This window comes from Lactuca saligna, chromosome 5 (assembly GCF_052625555.1).
Source record: "Lactuca saligna cultivar CGN05327 chromosome 5, ASM5262555v1, whole genome shotgun sequence".
Classification (NCBI taxonomy): Eukaryota; Viridiplantae; Streptophyta; class Magnoliopsida; order Asterales; family Asteraceae; genus Lactuca; species Lactuca saligna.
In genome coordinates this window covers 82389677-82400683 of record NC_136421.1, presented here as the reverse complement: position 1 = coordinate 82400683, position 11007 = coordinate 82389677, and the positions used below count along the sequence as shown (strand labels likewise).

The window sequence follows — 11007 nt, the reverse complement described above, 5'->3', positions numbered from 1 at the left end:
TAAGGGGGAGAATGTTGGGGTACAAAGTTATTCATGATTGACTTTGTAAATGTTTGACTTTTGTTAACCCACTTGCATGTGGTGTATTAGCCTTATGACACATGAGAGATAGAGAGTGAGAGAGAGACATGTAAACACCTCTATATAAGGTGAGTTTATCTACTTGTAGAGGTGTGCTTGAGAGGTGTAAAAGTTGAGTGTGTAAGTGTGTTTTATTTATGTAGACTAGATCTAGATCCTTTTTTGTAACAAAATACATAATCAATACATCTCTTGAACACCCAAATCACCTATCTTTAATTCCGCATGCCAAACCATGTTCTTATGTCACAACAAACCTGGGGGTTGTTCCACGTATACTGTTTCTTCAAGCTCTCTATTCAAGAATGCACACTTCACGTCCATTTCATAAACATCAAAATCTTTGTGAGCTGCATAAGCCAGAAATATACGAACAGCCTCAAGTCTTTCGACAGGGGCAAAAGTTTCTTCATAGTCTATTCCTTCTTGTTGTGAGTAACCTTTAACAACAAGCCTGGCTTTGTTTCGAACAATGTTTCCATCTTTGTCGGTTTTTTTTTGAAAATCCATTTTAATCTGACAATCGAAACATCTTTTGGCTTAGGAATTAATCTCCAAACCTTGTTTCGTTTGAATTCAGCCAACTCAGATTGCAATGCAACAACCTAATCTGAGTGTTCCATTGCAACCTTAACTGTCTTTGGTTCCACTTTTGATATGAAAACATTAAACATGCAAAATTCTTGATGAGTATTCAATACCTCATTCTTTGCATGATTTTGAGCTCTTGTTAAAACCCCCTCTTGTGGATTCCCAATTACTTGATCCTTCAGATGATCTCTTGTCCATGTTTCCATTGGTGTATAAGCTGGGTCAAAATCCAAAGGTGCATCTTCGTACAATTCATCATTTTCTGATCCTGCTATCCAACATTAATCATTGAAAATTTGTACATTTTTCAACATGAACAGGATGCTCCCCCTCAACATCTTCACTCATTCTTCCATTCTCCCCCTCAAAAGAATGCTCCCCTACACTAAGAGTATTCGAATCCAAGTGCTCCTCCTCCACTGGATTAGTTTGCATACTTTCGCCTATATTAGGAGAATTTGATGTTGAATCATCAGTAAGCTTTGTCAATTCAGGGATATGATTATCATTGGCATTAATTTTAGCATCCGCAGCATGATCCGAATTACCAAAAATTAGATCATAATCAACACCCATTGTTTGCAAAATATCAGATTCATCATTTGATTCAGTTAGAATAGGAAGATTTTCAAAACGTTTTTCAGCTTGTCTAACATAGTAATCATCAAATGTTAGATTAAAAGTTTCTTCCACTTTTCGTGTTCTTTTGTTTAACACTCGATAAACAACTGAATTATGTGAATATCCCAAGAAAATTCCTTCATCTACTTTAACTTGAAATTTCGAAAGGTTATCCATGAGATTTATAATAAAGCACCTACATCCAAACACATAATGTAACACCAGCGAAATTAGGGTCAAAATTTAAATTTTATAAAACGATAATTGGGATATACCAAATCGTATATATCGTAACGAGGTTTCCAAAAATATAAAGAACACTAAAATCCGAGTTATAACGAAGAAGTTATGACATGTCGAAGTTTCGCGACAGAACCAACACGACGCTGAATGACGTAAAATATGAATTTAAGATAGAGTGATATCTAGCCTTAGTAATCTAAACGAAAGTTGAAGAGTTCGTTAAACCGAGAGCGTGCATAAAAAGAACGCCCAAATCTGACTTCGTATGAGTAAGTTATGGTTTTCCGAAGTTTCGACTTAGCGGTATGCAGCCCGAATCCTCGATTTGAGATTGAGTGATTGTTAGCCGAAACAATCTAAATGAGAATCGAAGATCTCATCGATAGTAGTCCAACGGTAAAAAGACAGACGAAAACGGACGTCGGATGAAGAAGTTATGAATTTCTATTAGAGTTTTCCTGTCCTGGCCTACTAAAAATAATATATAAGTAATATATTTATAATATATTAAAATTAAACTCAAAATTAGCCAACGGAGTCTAAACGAGAGTTGTAGAGCATAATCTCACCTTCGCGGCGATATAAAGAACGTCAAAAACGGAGTTCGTATACGAAAGTTATGAATTTCTGAAGTTTGAGCACGAATCCCGACTCTGTGTCAAAACTCACGACGTCAGTTTTGGAAAACTCACGACGTCAACAGTCTGACTGACCATTCCAGAGCCACTTGACGTGTGACGCATGCCATGAAGAATTCGGGACAAACTCACGAGGTGAATTGGCAAAATTCACGACGTGAACTTCAATTTTTGGCCTATATATAGAAATCGAAGCCTTTCGAGTTTGGCTGCTCATTCCTAACCTCTCTCCTACTTCTACTCTCTGTTAAGCCCCTCTAAACCACCCCGAAGCCCCGATAACACTCCTGGAACACGACGCAAGCCCCGACGCCCCAAATTTTCCGAGGCACTGCTTCTCTCCAGTCGAAGTATTGCATGCGTGAAGCCTCGGGTTTTATACTCAAGCTCTGAAGGAAGTTCTATACTCCCGAGATCACCAAGAATCCTGAGATTTCTACTTTCCTTAGATTAAGTTCTGCTTGATTCTTCTCTCAACTACTTCAAAACAACCACTTCAACCACGTGAGTTCGTCCCCCTTTTCTACCATTTTAAATGCTTTTAAAAGGCTTTTATCACTATACGGGGGAGAATACAAGTAAAAACGTAACCTTACTTACATGAAAACATTGAACTTTTGAGGGGGAGAATACAAGTAAAAACGTAACCTTACTTACATGAAAACATCGAACTTTTGAGTATACATTGCATGATGTTCTTACAACTACCAAATGGTTTAGTTAACATATAAACATCTTACCTAACTTTACCCTCTTGGGATACAATATGTTTATTAAATAGAAATATGTTTTATTTATACGTTTGCATACTACATTATATCAAGGGTAACCATTTCCAACTATAACATGATGCTTTTACAAGAAAACTCAACACATCATCACACCTTTGTAACACGATAGAAAAGGAAATCATTTCATACAAACGATTTTTCATCATATTACTCATGAACTTGTTGTTAGCCATCAGGTGAGTTCATACCCCCTTTTCATACACTTTCAAGTACTTTTAATATACTTTTAATACATTCAGGGGAGAATACAAGTAAATACACGGTTATTATCGTGTGTTATATAAAGTTTCACTTTACTAATTTTATCAAATGAATCATATGTGATTCACAACTACTATATGAAAACCCTTGTTATACTTTTCATGAACTTCATTGATACAAGATACATAGTGTTCTAATGTATTCATCATTTTCAAACTATTTTATGCATTCAAGGAACTTTTGGTTATAAGTTTTGTCAAACATGGTGATAAAGGATAAACTTTGCATACAAACTACTATTTTAATACAGACTTAGCTGAGAATCCGTGAGACGTTTACATCTTCATTTGCTACCTTTTGTAAAAAGGTACTACTTAAAGTCCTATCTATAACCAGAGTCTCCCGTAGGGGGAACGTGTCAAATGTGTATAGATCTATATGGGAAGTCATTATCCTGCGCCCTGACTGTTAGCTATAGTCTGTCATTTGGGGTGACAGTTGTCATAACGCTACGACGCCTGAAGAACGTTGCCACATGCATATTATGTTTAGTATGGTTATAGGAACTCATTGGATAGACAACTATTATAGTATTCTAATTTATGACTGGGTAGTTATTTAAACTATTCTTCATCTAACAAGTACGATCTTCTTATAGTCTCATTATATGAAACTATACCTCTATTAAGCACGTCGGTTGCTTGCGATTTTCAGTCTTGGACATTAGAGACTGCCTATTACTCTAGGAAAATATGGGATTTTCCTACTTTCGAAACAAACATCAAATAGGAAAATAAGGGATTTTCCTGATTCAACTATCTACAATTTACAATACAAATATTCAAACGCATTTCATACTTTTATAAGAAAATAAGGGATTTTCTTGGAAAACACACGAACTTTGGAATGGCATACATTTTCTCAAAACAGCTTATGAACTCACCAACTTAATTGTTGACACTTTTTCTTTGAAATAACTTGTATTCTCAGGGAACCGCTAAGCAGGTTTGGAAATCAACTTATGGGGATTAACGTGCTGGCGTTAATTACTTCTTTTGAAAGATGTTTATGTATTTATCTTTTGAACATGTAATGAATACAATTATGTAAACATTTTTGAAACCTTTATATATATATGGTGGTGTGTACTTTCCTTTCTATGAACTATTATGATACTAAACATGATGTCCTCCGCCCCTGATCGTTTCCGCCGTTCTGGTTTGGGGTGTGACAGATTGGTATCAGAGCATGTTTTATAGTGAATTAAGTATATCAAAACCATTTTTGGCATACAACTATAAACACAACTAGGAAAAAACACTCTGAGTAAGAGTCATACTTTTAAAATTAAATTTATTTAATTTTGTTATAAAGTAGGCATGCATTCATTTCATATTAACAACTGGGCTAGTATCATAATTAAAATAATATAGAAGTATTATAAATGAGTTTTACAGTACATGTATGCCTTGAGATATGAAATCGGGACTGGGATGAATATAGCATGATCAACTATCTTTGTCCAAGAGCCGACCAACATATGCCAGGGGATAGCTACAATGGACAACAAAATCTAAAACTTACCAAACTTGTCAACCTTAGAATCAAACATAACATTTAGAATACTATAGGAGTATTTTATGGATACAATAAGTTTAACATTGATGTTCAACCTTATGTGCCTTAGTTCTAGACAATCCTTATCTCCCTATTCTCGCAGAGACATAATGGATGGATTCCACCTACCAGGAGATCCCTACTACCCGAACCAAGACACTAAAGAAGGGATAGAGAATGATCCCGAAGAAGAAATTCAAGAAGAATCAGACTCAGATCCCGACGATAATAACCTACCCTTAGCGGCTCCAATTCAAAATCCTAATCCTCGTCCGAAATTTCATGGCTCGACACCCCTATGGGCAACCAACCTGAATATGTGGAGTCGCGAACAGGGTCAACCCCTTCCATTTAACGGAGACTGAAGCTTTTACAATTTAAGCAAGGGATGCTCAGCAGACAGAGTCCTTCCTATATTGGTTCACCGAATTACTCGCATTGAGGAACAAGGAAGGATAGCCATCCATCAAACTGAGGAGAATGATGTGAACACTGGAGTCAATACAGTTCGCATCCGACAATTAGGATTAGCTCATAGGAGAATCGTAAACCAAAATGAAGCGTTGCAGAGAGAGCTAACTGTTGGATAAGGTGTCTAAGTCCATAACTTATTTGGCATATGCTTGACCCGACTCGGCATGGTCCATTTGGGTTGCACTTCACCCAAACGATTTATGGATAATTTTATGAGAGTTGTACACATATGTTTGTCAATATATTATAAGTTATAATATATTAATATGGAGTCATGTTATTTAATTAGATTTAGTCTTAAATTAATTATGAATTAATTTAGAGATTAAAAGGAAGACTAATTAAATTATGGACTATTGTATTTATATAGTGTGGGCAAATGTTCATTTGTTAAATGGGCTAAGCTTATATGGAAGTCCATGGATGATCCATGGAGCTTTTAACCCATGGATCCTTGGAAAGGAAAAGACATGGGTTATTAGGGTTTTACCCTAACCATGCACACTATATAAGCATGCTTATGTTGCATGAAATGGTGACTAGTGTGTGTGCTTGTGTGTGGCCGAAAATTAGAGTGTGTGCATACTCTCTCAAAGTTTTCCAAGTGTTTGTGGAGATTTGTGATTTCCATTTGAGGCATTCACATTATTGGTGCTTGGCTCTCAAACTCAAGGAATCAACAATCAACAAAAGGTTAGTAATTCATCTAGTTTCTTTTATGTTTAAAAGTTCCCCATGCCATGCTAGATAGGATATGAACCTTGGAAAATTATTATTTTGCATGTATTAGACAAACATAAATCCAAGGTTTATTAGGGTTGCATGTACACTTAGGAAGTGTTAGAATGCTCAGAACCCATCACTAATGGCAACTCAAACCGAAGTGAGAGAACTTCGGGCACGCCAGGCAAGACATGAACTACGTATGCTCAAGATGGAGCGTCAGTTGGCAGAATCTAAGGCTCATGTGAGCAGTTCGCATCACAAGTAATACCTGTCTGACTCCCAAAATTTTTGTTATAGATTAGGGACTCGGATAAAGTCCTTACTTTTATTAACCTTGTAATCGGAGACCTTTAGATAGGTGAAGTTTTCCTAAATACAAAATGTAACACACCATATGTTTAATATATATGAAGTATTTCCTTTATTAAACACTCAACATACCACCCCCCCAATTCATGAGTTTATCTATTCTCTTTATGAATCAAATTCAAAACCCTGGTTAAGGATAAACCAAATTTCTGATATGACAAATCACTAATGTGCGACTTTCGAATCATTAAAACTTATAGTCTTTCTTGTTATTTCTTTATCAGAACAATGCCTCCTCGTAGATCAGCACGCAGAAACGAAACTCCAACACTCCCACCACCACCTCCCCAATACAACCCCAACATAGTGCAATCTGTTATCACTGCAGCAGTAACAGCTGCACTGTCTCAAGCAAACTCTAGCGGCACATAAAGGACCGAAAGTAATCCACTTACCAACACGACCCCATTCCTACAATTGGACACCGCCACCTTACAAGCTACAGTTATAGCCACGGTGACAACCATTATAACATACAATAACTCTGTCAACTCAAGCAAGAAGGGAAAGGATATCAAAGATCCTAATCAAAGAAACAATCGAAGCCACCTACCAGTAACTACCTATAAGAATACCGCAAGGTACAAACTTAAGAATGTGAAACGAAAACCCTGGAGCGAGAGGAGAGGCAAAACAACTCGAATAAACTCCAAAAAGCAATCAACAATCCATACCCCTATATACCCTATTACCTCTGCACCGACAACACCATATCGTGGAAACCTTCCAAACTGCAACAAGTGCAACTACCATCATAATGGAGTCTGCCAGATAAAGTCTTGCAATGAGTGCAACATGAGAAGACACACCGCCCGCTACTGCATAGGACCAATCCAACTACCCGCTCAAACCACAGATGTCGGTGTTGGCCATACTTGCTATGAGTGTGGAGCAAAGGGGCTCTTCCGAAGGGACTGCTCGAAAGCAAACAACAAAAGTGCTGGTAGGAGAGGTCGAGTATTCGCAATGGTCCAAGAGGAATCCATTGCAGATCCCACTGTTGTTACGGGTACGTTTCCTCACGATAACTCCTATACATGCATTCTGGTTATAAGTGGAGCGGAGATGAGTTTCGTAAGCCATAGATTTAAAAATCTATTCAATCAAACAACCTAATCGTAAAGCAAAACCTTCGTAGTAGTAATAACAATAGGCTGAAAGCATTGAAAACACATAAGTAGAATGCACTATCCCATTAACGGACACTTTTACTCATCGACTTCAATATTCTTATGATAAGAAGTTCCCAAATAGCTACTACAAATGGATTGGCTTGGTCTTCACAATCCTAGTTGCATATGCTATGAGAAGACCCTTCACTTTAGCCGTTGACTAACAAAAACCTTTCAATCTATAACGATAAACACAACACAATTTCCAAAATCATAGTTAGGTTTCAAAACCCCGAGGTACTCATGTGAGGAGTATTATATCTTTATAATCTTCACATAGTATCCCTCAACAGATCATTTTAGAAATACCACGCGTACAACGATTCAACTCCAAGCTCAGAAACTAGGAGTGAATCCAACCTTGAACTTCAAAACGAAGCTACTCTAAAGAATCGAGGGAATATGCTAACAATTAGAAGAACATAATTAAATAAACCCAAAACCACACGATCCCGATAGGTCGAAGCGATAGGCGGAGTAATGAAGGTCTGCTGGAACACCCACATTGGGATCAAGGTTCATAAAGGAACCCGAAAATTCAAATGGAACAGAAGTACACACATCTTCCCTCAAACAATTTAAGTCCCAGTCGAAATGCGAATTTCGGGACGAAATTCCCTCTAACGGGGGGATAATGTAACACCAGCGAAATTAGGGTTAAAATTTAACTTTTATAAAACAATAATTGGGATATACGAAATGGTATATATCATAACTAGGTTTCCAAAAATATTAAGAACACTAAAATCCGAGTTATAACGAAGAAGTTATGACCTGTCGAAGTTTCGCGACAGAACCGGCACGACGCTGAATGACTTAAAATACGAATTTAAGATAGAGCGATATCTAGCCTTAGTAATCTAAACAAAAGTTGAAGAGTTCGTTAAACCGAGAGCGTGCATAAAAAGAACGCCCAAATCTGACTTCGTATGAGGAAGTTATGATTTTCCGAAGTTTCGACTTTAGCAGTATGCAACCCGAATCCTCGATTTGAGATCGAGTGATTGTTAGCCGAAACAATCTAAATGAGAATCAAAGATCTCATCGGTAGTAGTCCATCGGTAAAAAGACAGATGAAAATGAACGTCGGATGAAGAAGTTATGAATTTCTATTAGAGTTTTCCTGTCCCGGCCTACTAAAAATAATATATAGATAATATATTTATAATATATTAAAAATAAACTCAAAATTAGCCAACGGAGTCTAGAAGAGAGTTTTAGAGCATAATCTCACCTTCGCGGCGATATAAAGAACGTCAAAAACGGAGTTCGTATGCCAAAGTTATGAATTTCTGAAGTTTGAGCACGAATCCCGACTCTGTGTCAGAAATCACGACGTGAGTTTTGGAAAACTCACGACGTGAACAGTCTGACTGACTCTTCCAGAGCCACTTGACGTGTGACGCATGCCAAATGAAGAATTCGGGACAAACTCACGACGTGAACTTCAATTTTTGGCATATATATAGAAATCGAAGCCTTTCGAGTTTGGCTGCTCATTCCTAACCTCTCTCCTACTTCTACTCTCTGTTAAGCCCCTCTAAACCACCCCGAAGCCCCGATAATACTCCTGGAATACGACGCAAGCCCCAACGCCCCAAAGATTCCGAGACACTACTTCTCTCCAGTCGAAGTACTGCCTGCGTGAAGCCTCGGGTTTTATACTCAAGCTCTGAAGGAAGTTCTATACTCCCGATATCCCCAAGAATCCCGAGATTTCGACTTTCCTTAGATGAAGTTCTACTCGATTCTTCTCTCGACTACTTCAAAACAACCACTTCAACCACGTGAGTTCGTACCCCCTTTTCTACCATTTTAAATGCTTTTAAAAGGCTTTTATCACTATACGGGGAGAATACAAGTACAAATGTAACCTTACTTACATGAAAACATCGAACTTTTGAGTATACATTGCATGATGTTCTTACAACTACCAAATGGTTTACTTAACATATAAACATCTTACCTAACTTTACCCTCTTGGGATACAATATGTTTATTAAATAGAAATATGTTTTATTTATACGTTTGCATACTACATCATATCAAGGGTAACCATTTCCAACTATAACATGATGCTTTTACAAGAAAACTAAACACATTATCACACCTTTTTAACGCGATAGAAAAGGAAATCATTTCATACAAACGATTTTTCATCATATTACTCATGAACTTGTTGTTAGCCATCAGGTGAGTTCATACCCCCTTTTCAACACTTTCAAATACTTTTAATATACTTTTAATACATTCGGGGGCGAATACAAGTAAATACACGGTTATTATCGTGTGTTATATAAAGTTTCACTTTACTAATTTTATCAAATGAATCATATGTGATTCACAACTACTATATGAAAACTCTTGTTATACTTTGCATAAACTTCATTGATACAAGATACATAGCGTTCTAATGTATTCATCATTTTCAAACCATTTTATGCATTCAAGGAACTTTTGTTTATAAGTTTTGTCAAACATGGTGATAAAGGATAAACTTTGCATACAAACTACTATTTTAATACAGACTTAGCTGAGAATCCGTGAGACGTTTACATCTTCATTTGCTACTTTTTGTAAAAAGGTACTACTGAAAGTCCTATCTATAACTAGAGTCTCTCGTAGGGGGAACGTGTCAAATGTGTATAGAGATATACGGGAATTCATGATCCCGCGCCCTAACTGTTATCTACAGTCCGTCATTTGGGGTGACAGTTGTCATAACGCTACGACGCCTGAAGAACGTTGCCACAGGCATATTATGTTTAGTATGGTTATAGGAACTCACTGGATAGACAACTATTAGAGTATTCTGATTTATGAATGGGTAGTTATTGAAACTATTCTTCATCTAACAAGTACGATCTTGTTATAGTCTCATTATATGAAACTATACCTTTATTAAGCATGTCGGTTGCTTGCGATTTTCAGTCTTGGACATTAGAGACTGCCTATTACTCTAGGAAAATATGGGATTTTCCTGCTTTCGAAACAAACATCAAATAGGAAAATAAGGGATTTTCCTGAGTCAACTATCTACAATTTACAATACGAATATTCAAAAGCATTTCATACTTTTATAAGAAAATAAGGGATTTTCTTGGAAAACACACGAACTTTGGAATGGCATACATTTTCTCAAAACCGCTTATGAACTCACCAACTTAATTGTTGACACTTTTTCTTTGAAATAACTTGTATTCTCAGGGAACCGCTAAGCAGGTTTTGAAATCAACTTATGGGGATTAACGCGCTGGAGTTAATTACTTCTTTTGAAAGATGTTTATGTATTTATCTTTTGAACATGTAATGAATACAATTATGTAAACATTTTTGAAACATTTATATATATATATATATATATATATATATATATATATATATGGTGGTGTGTACTTTCCTTTCTATGAACTGTTATGATACTAAACATGACGTCCTCCGCCCCCGAACGTTTCCGCCGTTCTGGTTTGGGGGTGTGACGCA

General features: G+C 36.7%; 1 protein-coding gene across 1 annotated transcript; it reads right to left on the bottom strand.

Moving 5' to 3' along the window:
• Positions 1–327: 327 nt before the first annotated feature.
• LOC145045481 (uncharacterized) lies at positions 328–1470 on the bottom strand. The gene is made up of 4 exons (XM_078993803.1): positions 1110–1470; positions 843–940; positions 642–730; positions 328–535 (listed from the first exon to the last, which is right to left on the bottom strand). The coding sequence occupies exons 1-4, from the start codon at positions 1468–1470 to the stop codon at positions 328–330; spliced, it is 756 nt and encodes a 251-aa protein (XP_078849929.1).
• Between the last annotated feature and the right edge of the window lie 9537 nt (positions 1471–11007).

Bases quoted from the DNA above. Each gene is read 5' to 3' on its own strand.
- LOC145045481 (XM_078993803.1), bottom strand. From the start codon at position 1,470: ATGGATAACCTTTCGAAATTTCAAGTTAAAGTAGATGAAGGAATTTTC. The intron at 941-1,109 runs GTATGCAAACTA...GTTGGATAGCAG, and splicing joins TTCTCCTAATATAGGCGAAA to GATCAGAAAATGATGAATTG. The intron at 536-641 runs GTTTGGAGATTA...AAACAAAGCCAG, and splicing joins CTGAATTCAAACGAAACAAG to GCTTGTTGTTAAAGGTTACT.